General features: G+C 42.7%; 1 protein-coding gene across 1 annotated transcript in view; it reads right to left on the bottom strand.

Annotated features, from left to right (window-relative positions):
* Nucleotides 1-4,643: 4,643 nt before the first annotated feature.
* LOC139583160 (rho-associated protein kinase 2-like) overlaps nt 4,644-25,328 on the bottom strand; it is a 51,531-nt gene continuing 30,846 nt past the window's right edge. Inside the window, exons 15-25 of the mRNA XM_071413959.1 lie at nt 25,066-25,252; nt 24,786-24,879; nt 24,450-24,544; nt 21,532-21,723; nt 20,634-20,799; nt 19,303-19,370; nt 19,083-19,171; nt 18,907-18,985; nt 17,307-17,577; nt 16,638-16,908; nt 4,644-8,498 (exon numbers count right to left, since the gene is read on the bottom strand). Coding sequence (XP_071270060.1) covers nt 8,486-8,498; nt 16,638-16,908; nt 17,307-17,577; nt 18,907-18,985; nt 19,083-19,171; nt 19,303-19,370; nt 20,634-20,799; nt 21,532-21,723; nt 24,450-24,544; nt 24,786-24,879; nt 25,066-25,252 — 1,525 coding nt within the window. The 3' untranslated portion in view covers nt 4,644-8,485. The remainder of the gene's footprint in view (nt 8,499-16,637; nt 16,909-17,306; nt 17,578-18,906; nt 18,986-19,082; nt 19,172-19,302; nt 19,371-20,633; nt 20,800-21,531; nt 21,724-24,449; nt 24,545-24,785; nt 24,880-25,065; nt 25,253-25,328) is intronic.

Here is a 25,328-nt window from a genome sequence, read left to right as displayed (position 1 = left end):
AATAAAATACTAAATATAAAAAACGTTAATTCACATTAAAAGTCAAACACCCATCATCAAAGAGAATGAGACCCGCTCTGATTCTGCCAGTCACTCAGTCAAAACCGGAAAATGGAAAGGTGATGCCTAATAAGTTAGAGACCCAAAAAGTGCTTGAGGCTGATGCTGCTAAATGTGTGAAATTAACTGACTTATTTGCTAAACGTTCTGGTTCTGCTGGTTCGAGTGCTTTTTATGTCTGTGACAAATGACAGATCATCTTCTGTGGTGCAGTCGGGGTAGGAAGAAAACCACAGAGAAAGACAAGCACAATGACACAGATCATGTAGCCTACTACTACTAGTTAGGCCCAATATTTTGGCTGTATATTGTATGAAATATACACAGTGTACAAAACATTAAGAACATCTGCTCTTTCCATGACAGACTGACCAGGTGAATCCAGGTGAAAGCTATGATCCCTTATTGCTGTCACTTGTTAAATCCACTTCAATCAGTGTAGATGAAGGGGAGGAGCAGTGTCGATTTTAGTTTGTAAATCTTGATTAGGCAAACAAAAAAATGTGTGATGAATGCCAGCAAAGCAACAACACTAAACAATACATTAATTGCACTATAACGGTGACAAACGGTGCCCACAAAATGTTAGGGCCTATATAAAGCTGTCCCAACAGCAGAGTCCCACAGCCGTCCCAACACCTTACCACTGCTACAGTTCATTCAGCCTCATTTACTGTCTTTTAGAAAAACATAGCTGATATGGCTGACTTCCTTAAACAAATGTGGTTTCGACTGACAATTGAGGTGGACAAATTATGGCATAAGGGAACGACAAGCGGATAAGAGGCAATCCGTCATTTAGATTAAGACGTTAATGAGCGAGAGATGATGGATGTAGTCAATTGAACTATTTGTTCAGCAGTCTTGAAATGTACAGCGACAGAATTCAGAACATGGGCTGTTCTTACATATAAACAGACAATGAAAGCTCTTACAATATTCAATGATTGCATTTCTCTAAAACTGGTTATTGGCAAACAAACACACACTGGCCACGAACAATGTGTTTACAATGGTGAAAATAGACCAACTTATTAGGGTGCGGCACATGGACTACTAACTGCTTACTACACAACATACACTTAGTATTACTTTAGCTACAGTATACATACAGTGGAAAGAAAAAGTGTGTGAACCCTTTGGAATTACCTGAATTTATGTAGAAATTGGTCATCACATTTGATCTGATCTTCATCTAAGTCACAACAATAGACAAACACAGTCTGCTTTATCTAATAACACACCAACAAATTATATGTTTTCATGTCTTTGTTGAACACACCATGTAAACATTCACAGTGGAGGGTGGGAAAAGTATGTGAACCCTTGGATTTAATAACTGGTTGACCTTTCTTTGGCAGCAATAACCTCAACCAAATGTTTTCTATAGTTGCGGATCAGACCTGCACAACGGCCAAGAGGAATTTTGGACCATTCCTCTTTACAAAACTGTTTCAGTTAAGCAATATTCTTGGGATGTCTGGTGTGAACCGCTCTCTTGAGGTCATGCCATAGCATCTCAATCGGATTAAGGTCAGGACTGACTGGGCCACTCCAGAAGGCATATTTTCTTATGTTGAAGCCATTCGGTTGTTGATTTACTTCCGTGTTTTGGGTCGTTGTCCTGTTGCATCACCCAACTTCTGTTGAGCTTCAACTGGCGGACAGATATCCTTACATTCTCCTGCAAAATGTCTTCATTCTTGGGAATTCATTTTTGGTGTGCTGTGCCTTTTTTTCTCCACACTTAGTTTCATCTGTCCACAGAATATTTTACCAGTAGCGCTGTGGAACATCCAGGTGCTCTTTTGCGAACTTCAGACGTGCAGTAATGTTTTTTGGACAGCAGTGGCTTCTTCCGTGTTGTCCTCCCATGAACACCATTCTTGTTTAGTGTTTTACATATCGTAGACTTGTCAACAGAGATGTTAGCATGTTCCAGAGATTTCTGTAAGTCTTTAGCTGACACTAGGATTATTCTTAACCTCATTGAGCATTCTGTGCTGTGCTCTTGCAGTCATCTTTGCAGGACAGACACTACTAGGTAGAGTAGCAACAGTGCTGAACTTTCTCCATTTATAGACAATTTGTCTTATCGTGGACTGATGAACATCAAGGCTTTTAGAAAAACTTTTGCAACCTTTTACAGCTTTATACAAGTCAACAATTCCTAATCTTAGGTCTTCTGAGATCTCTTTTGTTCAAGGCATGGTTCACATCAGGCAATGCTTCTAGTGAATAGAAAACTAAAATTTTTGGAGTGTTTTTTTATAGGGCAAGGCAGCTCTAACCAACATCTCCAATCTCGTCTTATTGATTGGACTCCACATTAGCGGATTCCTGACTCCAATTGGCTTTTGGAGAAGTCATTAGCCTAGGGGTTCACATACTTTTTTCAACCTACACTATGAATGTTTAAATGATATATTCAATATAGACAAGAAAAATACAATAATTAGTGTGTTATTAGTTAGTTTAAGCACACTGTGCGTCTGTCTATTGTTGTGACTTAGATGAAGATCAGATCAAATTTTATGACCAATTTATGCAGAAATCCCGGTAATTCCAAAGGTAATACTGTAAAGTATGAAGTAAGAGTTTGAAATTGATGTACACTGTATTTTTGTTTTAGACACCGTCCTGCTTTTGCTCATCCTTTACTACAATGGGAACATCAAGCGCAGCATGATTTACATTGCACTGTATCCTCCACTCAATCAGAATGCAGATGCCCAGGCAGATCTGACCAATTACATTGTTTCACTGATACAATTTTATATTATTATGACAACTCCAACCAATCACTGAGAAATTACCAACATTGTTCACTGTCAACTGTTGTAGTCTTTAATGTTCCACTGTAGATTTGTAGGGGGATGGAAACTTGTCACACGATAAGATTGAATCATTGATCTGGCCATGGTGAATACAGTACTTTAGGTCCCACTTAAAAAAAAACAACTAAGGCTTATTGGACAAATCATAAACACATTATAATGGTCTACATAGATGCTCCACAAATCATTCAGCTCTTAGGTATTTTTTCTTGTAAAATGATTTGTGAAGCATCTGTATAGGTCTTATATCCTGATTCTGCGGGCCCACAGCGCGTTTGCAGGCTTTTGTTCCAGCCCAACACAACCCGATTATGAAGCCCTTAGTTCCATCAGGTGTGTTAGTACTGGTCTGCCTCAGTTCTTACCTAGTAGGTGTTAAATATTGATGTCTGTGGTCTTGGTCCTGTTTCGACCCCATCAGAGCGCCTGTACCTTCATCAGTGCCAGCAGTAAGTTTACCTCCGCCCAGTGCCTGTATCAGTCCAAGGACTCATCCGGGGTCAGTGCCCTCGCTTGGAGCATATCCTTCTACACCTGCCTGGGTGAGTATCACACCAAGGGAGAGGAGTAGAGGGGCTGTGGTCCATGGATTGGTGGAAGGAAATGGTGGAAACTCAATACTTATACCTTTCCACTGCTTTTAAATCCATAGGGGGGAGTGAACAGGTGTACACTTCAGGATTAAGGGTAGGGAATCTGACCACAGGTCTGGCACTAGAACAGCGTGCCTCTTCCATTGGTCCTTCGGTATTGTGGGGTCTGAATACTTAAAGCGGAGATTCGCATAAGGTGAAACAGCGACACTGGTCCCCCCAGGTACATTTGTTATTGTTTTTGAAACGGGGCAGAGGAGCATCCTGTATTGTGGTAATTTTTTTTATTATCATAGAACAGCAAAGTATGTACCATCGTGCATGCAATGATGTCAGAGGGGGAAAAAAATGTGTTTGCTGTTTTAAGTAATGCTTTGTAATATATCGCAAACAGAAGTGGGAGTTTCACTGCTACGGATTCCAGCTTTAAAGGAATAGTTCACCCTTTCGTAATTTATTACAGTAATAGAGGTATCACTAGCTAGGTTTCCATCCAATTGGTGACAGATTTTCATGCAAATATTCTAGAATCTGCATAAAGAAAATATGCACATTTCCCCACCAACAAATTGCAGATGCAAATCAGTGCATGATGACATAGTGCACATATAATTGACTTTTTTGTTTACATGTACCGAATGTAAATCTAAAGTTCAATGTGTTTCCATCGCATTTTCAACTCTACTGATAATTTTGTCACAAAGACTGTTGTGTTAAATAGTAAATGTGCCTACTCTGGTCTTGGTACATGCTCTCTAGCCAACAGCTCACAGATACAGTGTGGGTAGGCTGTGCGGTTAGGCTAGTCTACATGATGAGATTGGCAGTTATGGAAACGTGATTACTGACTGTTTGGAAGGTTCGTTTTCACACTCAAATCATGTTTTAGAAAAGATGTTCAATACAATCGTGACGACAGACATAAGGTCAGTATCTACTGCCTGCTTTGTAGAAACATGGCAATCAATGTGATCTTAGTTCATAAAGATGTGCTCGACTAGTAATTAGAGAGCTCATCTCATACCTTTGTTCAAGCATGCTTTGGACCAAGTGCATCCTCTAACCAACTCTATGTCTTTGTCTGATCTATGCAATAGACATAGAAAATACTTTTCTGTGGTTATAAACATTAGGAAATGAGCTCATACTGTGATCAGTTTGTAACGCTTGGTTCTTTAATTCGCTCAGTTCTTACCCGGTTTGCTGTCTTGTCATCGCTCAATGGATGTGTGCTGGCCATGATATTCCACTACAGAAGAGGTGTCAAAAAGGTGGAATGAGCTTTGGAGAGGAGAGTCAGTCACCTGGGTCATGTTCTTTAGGCACCAAATGACAGAAAACGGACTGAAACATGGAGGGACTAACTGTACTTGTCCAATAAGAAACGCTCATCTTAATTTGGAAAATGTCTTTAAAATGTATTTTGTTGCGTGCCCTGATGAGTATGTCCCTGACTTGTGAAACCACTAACAATGTCTTATCCACTGGTCTTTTGTCTTAATAACACATTTTGGTCCCAGAACATAGTGTTTGGAAAACGGATCGGGAAAAAAGTGTCTTAACTTTTCCAAAGCAAAATGATAGGCAATACAAGTAAATGCACAATAAATAAATATTCCCTGTTGATGTCTTATAGAGTACAGTAGAATTGTGTTAAACAAGCTATGTAGTGGACAGGCAGTCATATGGTACAATACAGTACAGAATTATATTGATACAGTTCTGTCTGAGGGTCACCATAGTTTACAGAAGCCTGTGAACTGAGGAGCGAGAAGCTCCGGAGTGAAGTTTCTGCTAGGTACAGATCTAGGATCAGCTTTCCCTCCCACAATCCTTTACCTTAACCATTATTGGGGGAAATGCATCTAGGGACAACTTTACTCTATATGATTGGGGCGACTGCGAAATAATATTCCCATATTGTACATCATGGTTCACCTTATTTTGTCATAAAGACAAACACTTTAGCCTGGACCCAGATGTTTGTGCGGTCTTGCTACTATTGTCGTTATTGTTGGCAAGACAGCACAAACAGACCTGGGACCAGGCTACAACACACTTACTGATTTGAATGAAGCAATGCACTCATCTGAATATCAATTGTGGACTGACCCCAGATTTCAATCTTGCCCATTTCTTTCTTCATACATAGCCCATCTTGTAACATTACAGGGAAATACAATTGTCACATATCTTTATGTGGCAATACACTCTCACAAACATACTTAATACAACACCAATAATATATACAACAATAATATAGTTTCTGAGGATCACCCAGGCATGTAAAGACCATAGAATTAGAATGAATAGAACGGATGCCCCCATTCAGGTCTATTAAGCCATAATGTTTGGCGGCCATTCATTCTATTTCTATGTTAAAGACAGGTAGATATACACTGAGTGTACAAAACATAAGGAACACCTCTTTCCATGACATAGACTGACCAGGTGAAATCTATGATCCCTTATTGATGTCACCTGTTAAATCCACTTCAATCAGTGTAGATGAAGGGGAAGAGACAGGTTAAAGAAGGATTTCTGAGCATTGAGACAATTGAGACATGGATTGCGTATGTGTGCTATTCAGCAGGTGAACGAGAAAGACAAAAGATTTCAGTGCCTTTGAACACGGTATGGTAGTAGGTGCAAGGCGCACCGGTTTGAGTGTGTCAAGAACTGAAAGAGGACAAAATAGGCTGACACAAATTCAGTTTACAGCAGTGGCCTGCCCAGTCACCAAATCTCAATCCAACTGAGCATCTGTGGGATGAGATGAAACAAGCTATTCGGAGTAGAGATCCACTACCAGCCAACTTGACACACCTGCGGGAAGCATCGGAGTCAACATGGACAGCATCCCTGTGGAACGCTTGACACTTTGTAGAGAGCATGCCTCATCGAATTGAAGCTGTTCTGATGGCAAAAGGGGGCGCAACTCAATATTAGGAAGGTGTCCTTAATGTTTTGTACACTCAGTGTATGTCTATGTATTTCATCATGGCAGGAATCATTTATAAAATAAGGCAGTTCTAGAGCGACCTGCAACGTATTTGCTTTTCTCAATCCATGAAGTCATGAAATAGACATTTGCTATGACATGAATACTGTATAAAGCCTGGTCACAGATCTGTTTGTGCCATTGGCGTAACAATGACACAGCAATGGACAGCACAAAGAGATCTGGGGCCAGACTACACTGTATAAGGCAAAATGTGAAACCATTTGGTTTACTGAGACAGATGTGAGTCAGACTGCAATGCTTACATACAGTGCTTTCGAAAAGTATTCAGACCCCTTGACTTTTTCCACATTTTTGTTACGATACAGCCTTATTCTAAAATGGATTACATCGTTTTTCCCCTCATCAACACACAATACCCCATAATGACAAAGCAAAAACAGGTTTAGACATGTTTGCTAATTTGTAAGAAATATAAAAAATAAATCACATTTACATAAGGATTCAGACCCTTTAGTCAGTACTTTGTTGAAGCACCTTTGGCAGGGATTACAGCATAGTCATCTTGTGTATGACGCTACAAGCTTGGCACACGTGTATTTGGGGAGTTTCTCCCATTCTTCTCTGCAGATCCTCTCAAACTCTGTCAGGTATTTTCAAGTCTCTCCAGAGATGTTCTATCGTGTTCAAGTCCGGGCTCTGGCTGGGCCACTCAAGGATATTCAGAGACTTGGCTGTGTGCTTAGGGTCATTGTCCTGTTGGAAGGTGAACCTTCGCCCCAGTCTGAGGTCCTAAGCAATCTGGAGCAGGTTTTCATCAAGAATCTCTGTACTTTGATCTGTTCATCTTTTCCACGATCCTGACTAGTCTCTAATTCCCTGTCGCTGAAAAACATCCACACAGCATGATGCTGCCCGGTTTCCTCCAGACATGACGCTTGGCATTCAGGCCAAAAAGTTCAATCTTGGTTTCATCAGACAAGAAAATATTGTTTCTCATGGTCTGAGTCCTTTATGTGCTTTTTGGCAATCTCCAAGCAGGCTGTCATGAGCTTTTTACTGAGGAGTGGCTTCAATCTGGCCACTCTACCATAAAGGCCTAATTGGTGGAGTGCTGCAGATATGGTTGTCCTTCTGCAAGGTTCTCACATCTCCACAAAGGAACTCTTGAGCTCTGTCAGAGTGACCATCGAGTTCTTGGTCACCTACCTGACCAAGGCCCTTCTCCCCCTATTGCTCAGTTTGGCTGGGCAGCTAGGTCTAGGAAGAGTCTTGGTGGTTCCAAACTTCTTCCATTTAAGAATGGAGGCCACTGTGTTCTTGGCAACCTTCAATGCTGCAGAAATGTTTTCGTACCCTTCCCCAGATCTGTGCCTCGACGCAATCCTGTCTCAGAGCTCTACGGACAATTCCTTCGACCTCATGGCTTGGATTTTACTCGGACATGCACTGTCAACTGTGGGCCCTATATATAGAAAGGTGTGTGCCTTTCCAAATCATGTCCAATCAATTGAATTTACCACAGGTGGATTACAATAAAGTTGTAGAAACATCAAGGGTGATTAATGGAAACAGGATGCACCTGAGCTCAATTTCAAATCTCGTAGCAAAGGGTCTAAATATTTATGTAATTAAGGTTTCTGTTTTTTTATCTTTAATACATTTGCAAAAATGTACCCATTCTGGGGTATTGTGTGTAGATTGCTGAGGATTTTTTATTTATTTAATCGATTTTAGACTAAGGCTGTAATGTAACAAAATGTGGAAAAAGTCAAGGGTCTGAGTACTTTCCGAAGGCACTGTAAATGCAACATTAACCTTTACCCTCTTCCCTTAAAATATTTGTAAATGCTTGGCGTTTTGCAGTCTTTGGGTGTGTCTCAAATGGCACCCTATTCCCTATATAGTGCACTACTTTTGACCAGAGCCATAGGGTGCCATTTGAGAACAAGGCAAGTAGGTGTGTGTTCCACTGTGTGTCCAGGCTCCAGTCAAAGTCCACATGATGTGAGAGGATACACCAAACCATTGTATTATAGAGGTAAGCTGTAAAGAGAGAGGAGAAAAATAAGTACAAATGAATAATGGCATTTTGCTCGATTAAGTCAATTTATTCAGATAATTGTGCGCGCACAAACACACACAAGAACAGCGTGGTATGGAAATAATTAAGTTTGTGCTTTTCTAATAACCAATTTGTGTTCATGCAAGTGGCTGATTGAACGAATCCTCACTATCAGTGTCTGCAATTTGGCAGTATGCCCAGAACCTTGTTTTGAGAAAGAAATCTCAGTTTTAAGGTCTCAGCTTCGAGAGAAGACGCCTCGTGAGGTATTGGTCTGTTACATGCATGACCCAGTATTGGTCGGTCACATGAATGAAGCAAAACGTCAATGATGAGTGAAGTGCCTGTTACGCACCGCACATCACTCACCTTGAATCTGAGCGGACGCGGTCAGCATTTTGAAACTATTTAACCATGAATTTAATTGTTTAAAACCTGGACATTGTCATTTTATGAAGACTGTCTTACCTTGTTTCAAAGTAGCCTAACCTAGCCAAAATACGACCACAGAAATGCTGAGGGAATTATTTTATTAACACTTAGTACGCTATTGAAATCAGAATTTCTCTCATGTTCTATTGGTTTTCCGAGTTATTTTATTGTCCAGCAGCCAAAGGCATAGTCCGAGTCATGTTAGTACCCATGCTAGTTCATGCATATTTAGATCTCCCGTCTTTCTTAAAAGCTCTACAGGATCGGTGTGTGTCCCCCGCGGGACGGTTGAGCTAATGTGCGCTAATGTGATTAGCATGAGGTTGTAAGTAACAAGAACATTTCCAAGGACATAGACACATCTGATATTGGCAGAAGGCTTAAATTCTTGATAATCTAACTGCACTGTCCAATTTACAGTAGCTATTACAGTGAAAGAATACCATGCTATTGTTTGAGGAGAGTTCAGTTATGAACTTGAAAATGTAACAATAAACCAATTAGGCACATTAGGGCAGACTTGAACAGAAATGCAACGGTTCATTGGATCAGTCTAAACCTTTGCACATACACTGCTGCCATCTAGTGGCCAAAATCTAAATTGTGCCTAAACTGGAATAATACATTAGGCATTACAATCTTGCATTACAAAGATGAAGGGAAAAAAATACTATTTTTTGAATTTTTTATTATCTTTTACAGATTAATGTGTCATTCTCCTACATTCATTTCACATTTCCACAAACTTCAGTGTTTCCTTTCAAATGGTATCAATAATATGCATATCCTTGCTTCAGGTCCTGAGCTACAGGCAGTTAGATTGTGTATGTCATTTTAGAAGAAAAGTTTAAAAAGGGTCAGATCCTTAAGAGGTTTCTAAAGGATATTTTCATCCGTCTCGTGAAACCGCTCTGCAAGCCGTGCGCTTTTGAAAATGGTGTTTTCCGCTAATTGTATTTTGGAACATTCATGCGTAGCCTACAGCCATGCATACTTTGTTGAGCTTATAATATAAATAAATAAAACTTTATCAACAATTTATGCCAATCGGTCTAATTTGTTCCATTTTTTAAAAATGATAATGATTTTTGTATTTGCAGTGATTGTATGAATTTTGGATATGTCAACCCAGAACTGTCCCAGAGTCTGTTATGAACCGCATACCTATTTTTCTATCATCCCTTTGGACGACGGAACGCCCTTTATGTCAAGCCCTGGAGGGAATTATTTTATTAAAGACATAAAAAGTATTTTGTTGTGATTCTAATATTGCAATGTTTTATAGGCTACTAAGAGTGACCAACCTTCCTCCAGGAGAGCCTTAAAGGGGCAGTGGCTAAAAAAGTTAATGTCAAGCCCTGAATAGTGTTAAGCTGAAAGCAGAACTGAGAAAATATCTGCCAACTAAGTAAACTCAATGGAGAATCTCCAATGAAACTGTGTTTAAATCCAGGACTAGGCTTAACCTGTTTCCGGGAAACCACCCCATAGGGTTATGTGACCTAGTTTGGGATAAGTACTGTCCATATTAAACTTAAGTAGCTCCAAAAACATTATGCCAAGATTGCAGATTAGTTCCTACAATAAATTAGCTAAATTACTTATTAACTCATGAACAGACATGGAGCTGAGTGAGATAGCTCTGGTCTGAAAGAAAAGTATCATCATCATGTGATTACTGTGGAGAGTTCTCAGCATGAATATGCTGACAAGTGCACTCTTATACTACACGTTAAAAATAAACAAGATAAAGATGAGATAGATGAACAATGAACATGGGTGAGATTAGGGATGGGTACCAAAATCTCGATATTAAACGGACTCCGATGTTATCGGTTCTGCTTTCGGTACTGGAGAAATTAAGAAAATACATTTCCTATTTATTATTGCTACATAAACGTTATCTTGCCCATTTGATCTCACCAACCGTTTCTAATTTGCAATAAAATGCATTTTTTATGATGCATTTTGGCTATTCCCAATCCAGAAAAGAGATCTCTGGGGCTACAGCACACACAGCACCCTGCTCTTAATTAGTGACCATGGCTGAGAGAACTAAATGTTCAAAAGTGTGGTTACACTTCACCAGAGTCAATGCTGACAGTGCTCGTTGCCACAAGTGCAACAAGACTTTTGCTTGTAAGGGAGGAAACACAAGCAATCTGTCCAAACATCTATCGAAAGTGGATCATGTACAGGCAGAGAAATGCAGTTTTCGACTGCCTAGCTTGTAGTTCATCTCTCGTTGTCCGATCTATGTTAGGTATGTATGCTAGCAGCCTGGAGCCCACACACGGAGTTAACTAAATTATGCGAACATGGGTTCATGATAAAAAAGGAACCATTAGCCAGCTGATTGTTAAGCTATGGGTGCGTTCATAAATTCAATAACCCATTTAAAGATTTTGCAACTTTCTTGTGTGGTGGCATATTTCTGCTTTACCAAATGAGGAGAGTTACGAACTACACACCAGTCAGAGTTATACTTAAACTCCATATTTTTATAATAATAAGCTTTGCAATAGCATGTGACTTTCAACAATTCACTATTTCTAATGAACCGTTGAGAAGTGACTACAGAAAAATACAAAGATATTTTATAGCCAAGATACACCCCTCTCAACTTACATGACGAACCACAGATCTTAGGAACTGTTCACAAATAAATAATTTTTCTTGAGAAAGGAGTATCCCTTAGCCAGATAACATTCGCTATAAATTATTGTTCAGTTTGGTCCCTCAGACGAGGTTCTAATCTCGTTCCTGGTACTTCATAGTACAAAAACACTAACTCATCTAATGGCATATATCAATGATCAACTCTAGATACTCCCTTCTCAAGTAAACCCACTCTTGACCCCACTCCTGGACAAGCTCATTGAGGGGAGTGAGCCTCTAGGTCATACACTATCCCAGGATAAGTGTAAGATCAGAGAGGACATACAATGTTTCCAGACACTGCCATACACCTCCCCCAATGGGAAAAGGAGGGAGTGACTGGCGCACAGACATTGTGGCGACAAGTAATTGGTTCCACATTAATCACGCCATTCCTTCACATGGTTTAAGAATAGGTAAAGACACATTCACATATGAAGACAATGTTAGCACCAGGGACATGTGAAAGACAAGCCTGACCTCTCCCCTCTCTGGGCCCCAAGTGACTGAGCCCCGGCTTAGGGAAAAGTGCAACTGCCAACACTATAGTCCAAAAGGATACATTCTAATGACAAGTATCTCACATAAGCATATTATCTATGTTACCCAACTAATTCTGATTCATCCGCCACACTTGTTAAAGTTGCAGCTACAATGAACCAACCAGTCATCCTCCCACTAGCTGCCAGTGTGAAGGGGCTTTGGGCTTGTCTTTGGCTTGGACCAGCGGTATTACAGGGAGGAGTGGGTCCAAGCCAAAGACAAGCCCAAAGCCCCTTCACACTGGCATCTAGTGGGAGGATGACTGAGGAGGTTGGTGAATGAGTGACACCTAGCCGTGACCAAGGTCATAGTGAAAGGCCTACAGCCCTTTACAACAGTGGAGTCCAAGGGCTTTAGGGAACAGTCTGTCCATATATATTGAGTTGTATTCATTTTTGGGATATAGTAGTATAAAAGGGTTGTATGTTAGTCCCATCACTCCACAATACAATACATAACACAATAATTCAATAATGATAATTCAACACATGAAAACTTTTTTTTTTTTTTACTGTAGGGAGATGAGCAAGGAACTCAACCCCAAATATACCCCTCCCTCCAGGAGTTACCTCAGTGACACATTCATTCCTACCTGGTATGGTGTAGAAAAGGCCAATGTGATCACTGAGCTGAAGGACGTGCGAAAGCTGGCCATCACATCAGACGGCTGGACCAGCCTCTGTCAGGACCACTATCTCTCTGTTACAGTGCACTACACAAGCCAGGGCAGTGTAAAACAGAAGGTCCTCCACACCAGGGCAGTGTGAAACAGAAGGTCCTCCACACCAGGACAGTGTGAAACAGAAGGTCCTCCACACCAGGACAGTGTGAAACAGAAGGTCCTCCACACCAGGACAGTGTGAAACAGAAGGTCCTCCATACCAGGACAGTGTGAAACAGAAGGTCCTCCACACCAGGACAGTGTGAAACAAAAATGTTGATTTTTCTCCAGAAGACCTGCTAAGAACTGTTAGTCCTTTTGCAGCCTACCTGCATGCCCCATCCGTGTTGTTCTATACCACTGTATTATCTTTTGCAGGAAAATATTGTTTATTTAATTTGTTTTACATTTCCATCATCACAACATTAGTCTTTAATAGTGATTTGTTCAAAACATTGCTGTTTCTTTTGCTGTAAATAATTGTTTATTTTACATTTCAGAAAATAAAGCAATGTTAATTCAGCGACTGAGATGGCCATGGCAGAACAGAGCTAGCTGCAGCGAACTGAAAAGAGGAGCGACCCAGGGATGTGTGTGCTTTGGGGACCATTGGGGTCCATTAACTGGCAGAACGGGTGTTGTAAGTGGAGGATGAGGGCTGCAGTAGGTATCTGAGAAAGGGGGGAGTGAGGCCTTAGAGGGTTTTATAAATAAGCATTGCGACGGGTATATAGAGATGACCAGTTTCCAGAGGAGTATAGAGTGCAGTGATGTGTCCTATAAAGGAGCATTTGTGGCAAATCTGATGGCCAAATGGTAAAGAACATCTAGCCGCTCGAGAGCACCCTTGCATGCCAATCTATAAATTACGTCTCCGTAATCTAGCATGGGTAGGATGGTCATCTGAATCAGGGTTAGTTTGGAAGCTGGGGTGAAAGAGAAGCGATTACGATAGAGGAAACCAAGTGTAGATTGAACCTTAGCCTGCAGCTTTGATATGTGCTGACAGAAGGTGTACAGTCTATCCATACTCCCAAGTACTTGTATGGGGTGACTACCTCAAGCTCTAAACCCTCAGAGGTAGTAATCACAGCGGTGGGGAGAGGGGCATTCTTCTTACCAAACCACATGGCCTTTGTTTTGGAGGTGTTCAGAACAAGGTTAAGGGCAGAGAAAGCTTTTTGGACACTAAGAATCTTTGTTGTAGAGCGTTTAACACAAAATCCGAGGAGGGGCCAGCTGAGTATAAGACTGTATCTGCATATAAATGGATGAGAGAGAGCTTCCTACTGCTTGAGCTATGTTGTTGATGTAAATTGAGAAGAGCGTGGGGCTTAGGATCGAGCCGTGGGGTACTCCCTTGGTGACAGGCAGTGGCTGAGACAGAAGATGTTCTGACTTTATAAACTGCACTCTTTGAGAGAGGTAGTTTGCAAACCAGGCCAAAGACCCCTCAGAGACACCAATACTCCTTAGCCAGCCCACAAGAATGGAATGGTCTACCGTATCAAAAGCATTGACCAAGTCAATACATTTCTGTCCCTCTAGAGTGGCCCCGGTCAACCGTAAGTGCTGTTATTGTGAAGTGGAAACGTCTCGAAGCAACAGTGGCTCAGCCATGAAGTAGTAGGCCACAAAAATAATAGTAGTAGCCCGTGAAAATAATCTATCCTCAGATGCAACATTCACTACGAGCTCCAAACTGCCTCTGGAAGCAACGTCAGCATAAGAACTGTTTGTCGGGAGCTTCATGAAATGGGTTTCCATGGCCGAGCAGCCGCACACAAGACTAAGATCACCATGAGCAATGCCAAGCATCAGCTGGAGTGGTGTAAAGCTTGCCGCCAATGGACTCTGGAGCAGTGGAAATGCGTTCTCTGGAGTGATGAATCACACTTCACCATCTGGCAGTCCGATGGACGAATCTGGGTTTGGCGGATGCCAGGAGAACGCTACCTGCCCCAATGCATTGTGCCAACTGTAAAGTTTGGTAGAGGAGGAATAATGGTCTGGGGCTGTTTTTCATGGTTCGGCCTAGGCCCCTTAGTTCTAGAGATGGGAAATCTTAAACTTCTTAAGGCTAGGGGGGTATTCGGAAGTTTGGATGACTGACGTGCCCAAAGTAAACTGCCTGTTACTCAGGCCCAGAAGCTAGAATATGCATATAATTGTTAGCATAGAAAACACTCTGAAGTTTCTACAACTGTTAAAATAATGTCTGTGAGTATAACAGAACTGATATGGCAGGTGAAAACCAGAGGAAAATCTATCTGGAAAACATGTTTTTTTAGCTCCCAGGCCATTCCTATGTTGGCATATTGGATTTCCAACCAAAAAGTGCCCAGATTGCAGTACCTATGCCTTCCACTGGATGTTAACAGTCTTTAGAAAAGGTTTCAGGCTTGTTTTTTGAAAAATGAACAAGTAGTTGTAGTTTTTCAAGGTGTCCCTCATTAGGACTCTAGTCTTGTGGAGCGCGTGAATGAGGGCGCGCACTTCATTATTTATCTCCGGTATTGAACATACTTCATTCAGTCTTAAATTTGATCATTTATTTACATATTAGGGTACCTGAGGATTGATTAGAAACGTTGTTTGACTTGTTTGGACGAAGTTTACCGATAACTTTTGGGATTCCTTTGTCTGCATGTTGAAGGAGTGGAACGGGTGGATTACTAAATCAAACGCACCAACAAACCTGACCTTTTTGGGATATAAAGAAGGACTTTATCGAACAAAACAACCATTTGTTGTGTAGATGGGACCCTTGGGATTGCAAACAGAGGAAGATCTTCAAAGGTAAGTGTTTTATTTTATCGCTATTTCTGATTTTTGTGGAGCCTCTGCTGGTTTGAAAAATGTTTTTAATGCAGGTGTATGCGGGCGCTGTCCTCAGATAATCAAATGCTTTCGCTGTAAAGCCTATTGTAAATCGAACAAAGCGGTTCGATTACCAAGATTCTAAGCTAAAGAATGATGTATGACACTTGTATTTTCATGAATGTTTCATACAACTATTTTTGTATTTTGAATATCGCGCTCTGCAATTTCATCGGATGTTGTCGTAGTGGAACGCTAGCGGGACACCTAGCTCAAAGAGGTTTTAACACTCTGCTTCCAACTTTGTGGCAACAGTTTGGGGAAGGCCCTTTCCTGTTTCAGCATGACAAAGCCCCCGTGTACAAATCGAGGTCCATACAGAAATGGCTTGTTGAGATCGGTGTGGAAGAACTTGACTGGCCTGCACCGAGCCCTGACCTCAACCCACACCTTAGGGATGAATTGTTAGACCTCTCACTCAAACCCTTGTCATTTGTTTGTTTTATGTTGCACCTACCTCAAATGTGTTATTTCATGCTACTGAATGTATGTACTTTATTTAACCAGAGTATTTTCTGATTTCATTATCAACAAATGCATCAAAAAGTACAGTTAATGTAAAATGAACATAAAATCTACAGTATAATGTTTGGATTCAGTCTTCTGTCAGACTAACTGTTTTGTCCTCACCTTTAGTCTAATCATTTTCCAAACTGTTCCCATTTAATAGCTTACCATGGTTATGCATATGCGTTTTCATATTTCTTCTGTAAGAAACATTTATATTTAGCCCTATCCATATAGGCCAATTCCCACGAGTGTAAATGGTTAATATTGCTTGATTGAGCTTGTCTTGTGCAACCAACGGAATAGCCCCAAAAGCGCAAACACCGCCGATCTGGCATTCCGGGCAGGCTCAAGCAAATACTGAAACTATTTGAAAGATTTCCAAAACAATTTGAACCCAGGTCTGAAAGCCACCCTCTTTACCCATCAATAGTCTTACCTGGGCTTCCCTGCAGGCTGAGTCTGCTGGCGACTGGGCTGGACCTTGATGGCTCCGCGGTGGGGGGACAGGCTTGGAGAGTTGCGGGGGGAGGCGCCAGGGGAGAGTCGGGGGGAGGAGTGGGAAGGTGGCTCGGGGGCTTGGGCCACGGAGGCGGGTCCAGGGTGTTTCCTCGGGATGCGTCTGATTAGCCGGCTGACCCATCGCTGCTGCTCCTCCTGAGAGCCGGCCAATAGGAGTAGGTCTTTGGCCGTGGATATGTCGTAGTTCACTAAGGGTGGAGGTTTGACGTTAGTGAATACACTAATACAGGAAAACAATTTATTTAAAGAAAACGGACTAATATGTATGCCTACTAAAATGTGCTTTAACTTCACTGTCTTAATAATACAGTCGCTAAAGTGGCAATGTTCAAGGGGGACTAACATTCTAAACAGTAATTCCCATTGTTCGAAAACTCATAAATAATATTTAACCCTCGCTTGCCCACATGCTCATAAAATCCTATGAACCCAGTGGCATTCACCCACAGAAATATAAAACCTAGACGGGAAAGTGTCCCTCTGGGTTTTAGAACTGTATGGGTGAACACCACTGGGTTTATAGAGTTTTAAGGAATGTGGGAGGCAAGGGAGGGTTACATATTGTGACCATTCCCCTCTTACTGACCCCTGCAGGGGGCGATGGCCTCCTCATTCCGGTCTAAGTGGTCCTTGTGGCACTTGGTGTGGCAGCGGCGGCACTCCAGCGCGGGCGGCGGCTTGAACACGTTCCACAGGGGCCGCGTGCACGCCTCGCAGCTCGACGGCAGGTGGTAGAGAGTGGGGATAAACTCGTGACCCTTGTGCACGACGTAGGACGAGCGCTCGCCCGCCAGCGCCAGCGGCTCCGCCGCAAATCCCTGCTCCCGCTTGCTCTCGCCCTCATTGGCGTAAAGGATCTGTGAGGTGGAGAGATGGAAGAGGAATTAAGGAGCAGATCATATGTTACGTTTCTGTAAATGAGGATTCTGTTGAAAGTCTCGAAGAAAAGATATTGAGTCACTGGCTTGCTGGTGCTCTTTCATGCCGTCCCTAGGAGGGGTGCGTCACTTGAGTGGGTTGAGTTACTGACGTGATCTTCCTGTCTGGGTTGGCGCCCCCCCTTGGTTTGTGCTGTGGTGGAGATCTTTGTTGGCTATACTCGGCCTTGTCTCAGGATTGTAAGTTGGTGGTTGAGGATATCCCTCTAGTGGTGCGGGGGCTGTGCTTTGGCAAAGTGGGTGGGGTTATATCCTTCCTGTTTGGCCCTGTCCGGGGGTTTCTTCGGATGGGGCCACAGTGTCTCCTGACCGCTCCTGTCTCAGCCTCCAGTATTTATGCTGCAGTAGTTTATGTGTCGGGGGGCTAGGGTCAGTTGGTTACCTGGAGTACTTCTCCTGTCTTATCCAGTGTCCTGTGTGAATTTAAGTATGCTCTCTCTAATTCTCTCGTTCTCTCTTTCTCTCTGAGAACCTGAGCCCTATGACCATACGTCAGGACTACCGGGCATGATGACACCTTGCTGTCCCCAGTCCGCCTGGCCTTGCTGCTATTCCAGTTTCAACTGTTCTGCCTGCGGTTACGGAACCCCTACCTGTCCCAGACCTGCTGTTTTCAACTCTTAATGATCGGCTATGAAAAGCCAACAGATTTATTCCTGATTATTATTTGACCATGCTTGTCATTTATGAACATTTTGAAAATCTTGTCTCTCTCTAATTTTCTCCTTCTCTCTTTCTTTCTCTCGGAGGACCTGAGCCCTAGGACCATACGTCGGGACTACCGGCCATGGTGACTCCTTGCTGTCCCCAGTCCGCCTGGCCTTGCTGCTATTCCAGTTTCAGCTGTTCTGCCTGCGGTTATGGAACCGCCACCTGTCCCAGACCTGTTGTTTTTCAACTCTTGATGATCGGCTATGAAAAGCCAACTGAAAATTATTAATGATTATTATTTGACCATGCTTGTCACTTATGAACATTTTTGAACATCTTGGCATAATTCTGTTATAATCTCCACCCGGCACAGCCAGAAGAGGACTGGCCACCCCTCATAGCCTGGTTCCTCTCTAGGTTTCTTCCTAGGTTTTGGCCTTTCTAGGGAGTTTTTCCTAGCCACCGTGCTTCTACACCTGCATTACTAGCTGTTTGGGGTTTTAGGCTGGGTTTCTGTACAGCACTTCGAGATATTAGCTGATGTACGAAGGGCTATATAAAATAAAATTGATTGATTGATTGAATGTGAGTCGTCACCTGGAATATCCTGGGGATTTCTTTGGTGTCAGCACGGTACACATCTGTTTGAGTGACTGGTCGGACGTGGAACAGCTTACTGCATGGAGGAAAGAATGGAAAAAATGATAGGCATCTCAATAGAAGCAGTGAGGGAAAAAAAGGTCAAATGAAGACAAACAAGCTTTGTGACCCACTCAATGTCTAGGATCATGTAGGGGTTGGACTGCTCTCGGTCCATCTCACTATTGTAGAACAAGATCTTCTTACTGCTTACCACCACGTACTGAGAGAGAGAGAGAGAGCGAGCAGGGAAAAAGACAAAATCACACAGTAGGACTCACGTGTCAGTGGAATAATCAATAAAGACCAATAATCAGGTACAGAATAGTCAGAGAGGCAGAAGGGGCACCATACCCTTCTATCCCATCCACATCTCTTGGTGCTCTTCACAGGAAGTGATAGCCAGCCCTCCAGCCTGGTATCTGTTTTGCATACAGGAAACAGGAAGTACATTAATATTGCTTCATAAGAGCTTCATTACAGCTCTGTTACATACTGCAGAGCTGAGGTCAGGAGCCAATCCACACGGCCCACTTCGTTGTTTCAACCAGTTAAACCATTGTTGTCGAAACGTGTTGCGTGCATCATGTAATGCTATGTAGCTAATTATTGTCTCCTATACGTTATTTACATGCCTTCCCAACAAAGGTTTTTATTTCGCTAAATTAATCTATTAATGGTGCTTGAAAGAAAAATGGCACCCTATTTCTTATCCAAAATGGTACCATTTCTGGTCAAAGTAGTGCACTATACAAGGAATAGGGAGCCATTTGAGATGCAGCTCAGGATCCCTACACGCGAGCTATTCCAAATCGGGAAAACGTTTTGAAAGTCCACATAGTTTGAGTTGACTCAACTCAAGGTTAACAGGGGCCACACAATGTTAGGCTGCGACTTTCCGCACACAGCTGTGAAACACCAACCACTATTACTGTAGTTGCACTGCAGAGTCACTGCCGGGAGTGTTACAGACTGACAGACTGCCGAGGCGGGATAGAGAGGGTACGTATTTTGGAGACTTGCTTCGTTGCGTTTGATCCACCATGAGGGGTCACCTGCACCGCTGCGGTCAGGCTCTGGGGACGGCTGCTCATAGGTGAGGGCCAAAGGTCCTCGGGCCATGTTCTAACCGCCCGTCATTTACGTCATACTCTTTTCTCTTCCTCCTACTCCTCATTCTCAGAGTCGGAGCCAAAGAAAAGGTGAGCCACTCTAAAGGAGGGCCGGGTGGCAATGCTGACATTTCTGCCTGCGCTGGTAGTGGAAGGCATATATTCGGAGGTCTGGGAGTGACTGATGAACACTACACCATCACAACAGACAGAGAGAGGGAGCGTGGGAGGTGATATTGAAGGGACATGAAGGAATAAGGAATTAAAGGTGTATTCGAGGCAGATGTTTAGGCATAGTGAAAGAAGGCGTGGGAAAGTCAATAAAGGAGTGACAGGTGGGAAAATAAAAGGTGTGAGGAAAACAGTGTTGAGACAGAGAGATAGGGAAGGATAGAGGGATTGATAGAGAGGAGTGTTCAGTGCTTTGACTTGAATGTTAAATATTCATTATTTAACGCTCAAGTTAAAACACTGAACATTTGAGTACATAAAGGTAACACCTGCCTATTAAGGGTTTCCAATTGAAGAGTTAAGTGGCCAGTGTTAAAGTGAGGGGTGAGAGGCCGGTCTTACCTGGGTAACCGCAGTCATCCATGTCGTTACTGCTGCTGACGCTGGTGGAGTCCATAGAGTGGATGCTCAGAGAGGTCAGCTGACAGCGCAGCTGCTCAATGTCACTGTCCTTACTGTCCAAGGCCATCTGGAGCTCCATGCGTACCTGGCTCTCGTCTGATAACACCTACAGTACAGATGGAAATCAGAGGAGGATGCTGGCACCTTAAATGGGGAGGACAGGCTCGCGGTAACGGCTGGAGCGGAATAAGTGGAATTGTATCAAACACATGGTTTCCATGTGTTTGATGCCATTCCATTACCACGAGTCTGTCCTCCCCTCAGCAGCCTCCACTGATGGAAACACACATGCACACACTTTTAGCTGAAGCATCAAGTAGGTAGTATTTACTGGTGTCTATATATCGATGTGACTTTGGGAGGCCATTCCAGCCAACTGGCCTCACTTTGTTCCCACAGCACTGCCTAGTAATAAGAAAATGAAATGCTCTCATAGTAAAACTTTCATAGCAACAAGTAGTTGTGTGATGGTTACCATTTTATTTATTTAACCTTTATTTAACTGGGCAAGTCAGTTAAGAACAATTTCTTATTTACAATGACGGCCTACCCCGGCCAAACCCTTACGACGCTGGGCCAATTGTGCGCCGTCCTATGGGACTCTCAATCACGGCCGTTTGTGATACAGCCTGGAATCTAACCAGGGTCTGTTGTGACGCCTCTAGCACTGAGATGCAGTGCCTTAGACCACTGCGCCACTCGGGAGCCCAACCTAGTACAAGGTTGTGGTTATGTGATGGTTAGTTTAAGGTTGTCGTTGTGTTTTGGTTGGACTGACTACCTGTTTAAGTGGCTGCGTGATGGTTAGTGTAAGGTTGTGGTTATGTTATAGACTGACCGCCTGCATATCGTTTATCTCTCTTTGGTACTTGATGATGGTGCTGTTCAGTTTCTCCTTCTCCGACCTCAGCTCCAGCTGTAGCATCCTGTTCTCCTTCTCCTTCTTGCGCATGTCCAGGGTGTCGTCGTGGCGGTGACCCGTACGCATCGACTCCCTCCAGTTCATGATTTCAGACAGCTTGTTGACCGCCTGGTGGATACAGCCATACATATACACAATATGTTATGGGGACGGAAATGGACAGCACACCGCAATATACACTGAGTGTACAAAACATTAGGAACACCTTCCTAATATTTGCTCTTTGACAAGCCTCAATTCGTTGGGACACGGACTCCACAAGGTGTCAAAATCGTTCCACAGGGATGCTGGCCCATGTTGACTCCAATGCGTCCCACAGTTGTGTCAAGTTGTTTGGAAGTTCTTTGGGTGGTGGACAATTCTTGATACACGGGAAACATTAGAGCGTGATACACCCAACAGCGTTGCAGTTCCTGACACACTCAAACCGGTACATCTGGCACCTTCTACCATAACCCGTTCAAAGGCACTTAAATCGTTTGTCTTGCCCATCACCCTCTGAATGGCACACACACAATCCATGTCTCAATTGTCTTAAAAATCCTTCTTAATTTGTCAATAGGGGGTGCTGTTAGCACTTTTATTTTTTTGACATTGCCAAATTAAACTGCCTAGTAGTCAATTCTTGCTCGTACAATATGCATATTATTGTTATTATTGGATAGAAAACACTCTCTAGTTTCTATAACCGTTGGAATTATGTCTCTGAGTGGAACAGAACTCTATCTACAGCACTTTTCCTGACAGGGAGTGAGATTTCAGAAATCTTGGCCTCTGGTCCCAGGTCAGTTTTAATGTCCCTGTGAATGCTATGAGGATACAAACACTGCCTACACCTTCCTCTAGATGTCAGTAAGTGGTGACAATTTGAATGGAGTCGATTGCGCAATCAGGGCCTGTATAAAACACAAAAGACCGGAAGTAGCTTTCTTTTGGATCCTGCGCTGGACGCATGAAGGGCGTCGGACCGACCCCTTTCCAAGCCTTGGTTTAACCAGTAATATATCGCCGGTCATGTTTTTACTTGTTATAGGTGTTAAAAACATCATAAGGTAGTTAATTTAAACCGTTTTATAGCAATTTATATCCGTTTAGTGCGATTTTGAGGCATTTATTTGTGACGCCCTTCCATGAGCTGGGCACGTTTCCTGTACATACCGAACGTTATTGGCCATTTCGACGGGACAAGAGGACATCTTTCGACCAAAAGACGATTAGACCGGAGAAAGGATACATTGCCCAAGATTCTGATGGAAGAACAGCTCATAGTAAGAACTATTTATGATGATAAATCGCTGTTCTGTTGAAAGATTTTAAACGCATATATCGCCATTTTGTTATGTGTAGCTTCGCTTTGGCGGACCCGGTATTGCACAGTAAGGATAATTTTAGAAATGTAAGTCAGCGATTGCATTAAGAACTAATTTGTCTTTCGATTCCTGTCAACCCTGTATTTTTTAGTCAAGTTTATGATTAGCTATCGATTAGACTAGATCACTCTCAAAGATAGCGCCCGACATTTTCAGGCCAGTTTTGCTACTATTCTCATTGTATAACCACGTTTTTTTGTGGCTAAATATGCACATTTTCGAACAAACTCTATATGTATGTTGTAATATGATGTTACAGGAGTGTCATCGGAAGAATTCTGAGAAGGTTAGTGAAAAAATTTATATATTTTGGTGATCATAACGTTATCGCTCCCGTTGCCTTGAATTCATGCTGGGGTAACGTTTGCACATGTGGTATGCTAATATAACGATTTATTGTGTTTTCGCTGTAAAACGCTTAGAAAATCTGAAATATTGTCTGAATTCACAAGATCTGTGTCTTTCCATTGCTATGCTTTGTCTATTTTTATGAAATGTTTTATGATGAGTAAATTGGTAATACACGTTGCTCTCTGTATTTATTCTAGTCGAGTTGTGATGGTGGGTGCAATTGTAAACTATGATTTCTACCTGAAATATGCACATTTTTCTAACAAAAACTATCCTATACAATAAATATGTTATCAGACTGTCATCTGATGAGGTTTTTTCTTGGTTAGTGGCTATCAATATCTTTATTTGGCCGAATTGGTGATAGCTACTGGTGGAGAGAAAAAATGGTGGACAAAGAAAAATGGTGTCTTTTGCTAACGTGGTTAGCTAATAGATTTACATATTGTGTCTTCCCTGTAAAACATTTTAAAAATCAGAAATGACTGCTGGATTCACAAGAAGTGGATCTTTCATCTGGTATCTTGGACTTGTGATTGAATGATATTTAGATGCTACTATTTACTTGTGACGCTATGCTAGCTATGCTATTCAGCTTTTTTACTGGTGGGGGGTGCTCCCGGATCCGGGTTTCTGACGCGGTAGAAGTTAAACCCGTCTCCTCCCCTTCATCTACACTGATTGAAGTGGATTTAACAAGTGACATCAATAAGGGATCATAGCGTTCACCTGGATTCATGGAAAGAACAGTGTTTTGTACACTCAGTGTATATTCTCAATGAAAAATACTTTATGGGCTGGTTTCCCGGACACACGATTCAGCCTAGTCTTGGAACAGAAAGCGCTTTTGATGGAGATTCTAGGAAACTGACTCTATATATTGCATTATATGTAACATTTTAGTTTTGTATCTGTTCTGCTGATCTCAGGACCAGGAACCCCCGATACTTTGTACTCCAGTAGCTAACGTGTTATAATAACCATTACCCCTACCAATAACGTGGTCTTGGTTGGGAAAGGGCGACACTACTTTTACAGCGACACTATTTGTCGCTAACCAGTGCTTTCTAGCCAGCTAGCTCATATGTGATACACATCCAAACAGTCCCTCACCTGTATCTTAAGCGTTCTCTCCGTCTGCAGATTCTTCTCGAAGGACATCTTCACGCTGTTCATATGTCTCTCCTCCTCCCTGGCCTTCTGGAGCTCTGTGAACAAAAACCAATACCAAACCTTCTGACAACATCCCTGGAACATTCTGGACAAACATTCTCATCACCACATCTGATAACATTCTGGATACTGTGAGAACCTTGAGAGCACATGGAATCCTCCATCACCAAACCAAGAACAAACATTCCCACAACATTTCTAGAACATTCTGGACAATGTGAACCTGGGCTCAAAGTAGGAAGGGCGAGTGGGGGGGGGGGGGGGGGGGCTACTCACGTTGCTGCATCTCCTTCAGTTGGTTATTGAGCTCCTCTTTCTCATTGGCTAGGTTGGCCACGTCCACGGTCAGGGTGCGGTTGGACTCCTCCAACTGTAGGGGGCCACAGATGACAGTTGAGCATTACAGACACCAAGTACAGTAGGAGAAGGGTCTCAAAAGTATTCAGTGACACCCTCTCTTTGACAACATTCTTATTTGACTGATTAAACTCAAGCCTCAGTCGCTCTCCCTCTCTCTTCCTCCCCACTCTCTTTCTCTCCAACCCTTCCCCCTCACCGAGCCGATGGTGGCCTCCTTGTCCCCTAGCTCCTGCCTGTGTTGGGCCATCATGTCCTTGATCTCCAGCTTTTTCATGATCTTCTCCTTTTCCAGATCGGAGTACTGCTCCTCGGCGATGGAGCGCGCTAGCTGTTCAGAGTCCACCTTGGTCAGGCTCACCCCCAGCTGTGCTGCCAGGGAATCCCTGTGGGAAGGAAGACCCGGAATACCAGGGAATGTGGGAATTTGGAGAAATACTGACACTACTGTATGGGAAAACG

The sequence above is a fragment of the Salvelinus alpinus genome, chromosome 8, assembly GCF_045679555.1.
Source record: "Salvelinus alpinus chromosome 8, SLU_Salpinus.1, whole genome shotgun sequence".
Lineage (NCBI taxonomy): Eukaryota > Metazoa > Chordata > Actinopteri > Salmoniformes > Salmonidae > Salvelinus > Salvelinus alpinus.
Note: the sequence above shows the minus strand (reverse complement) of the source record. Positions and strands in the feature narration are given on the sequence as shown.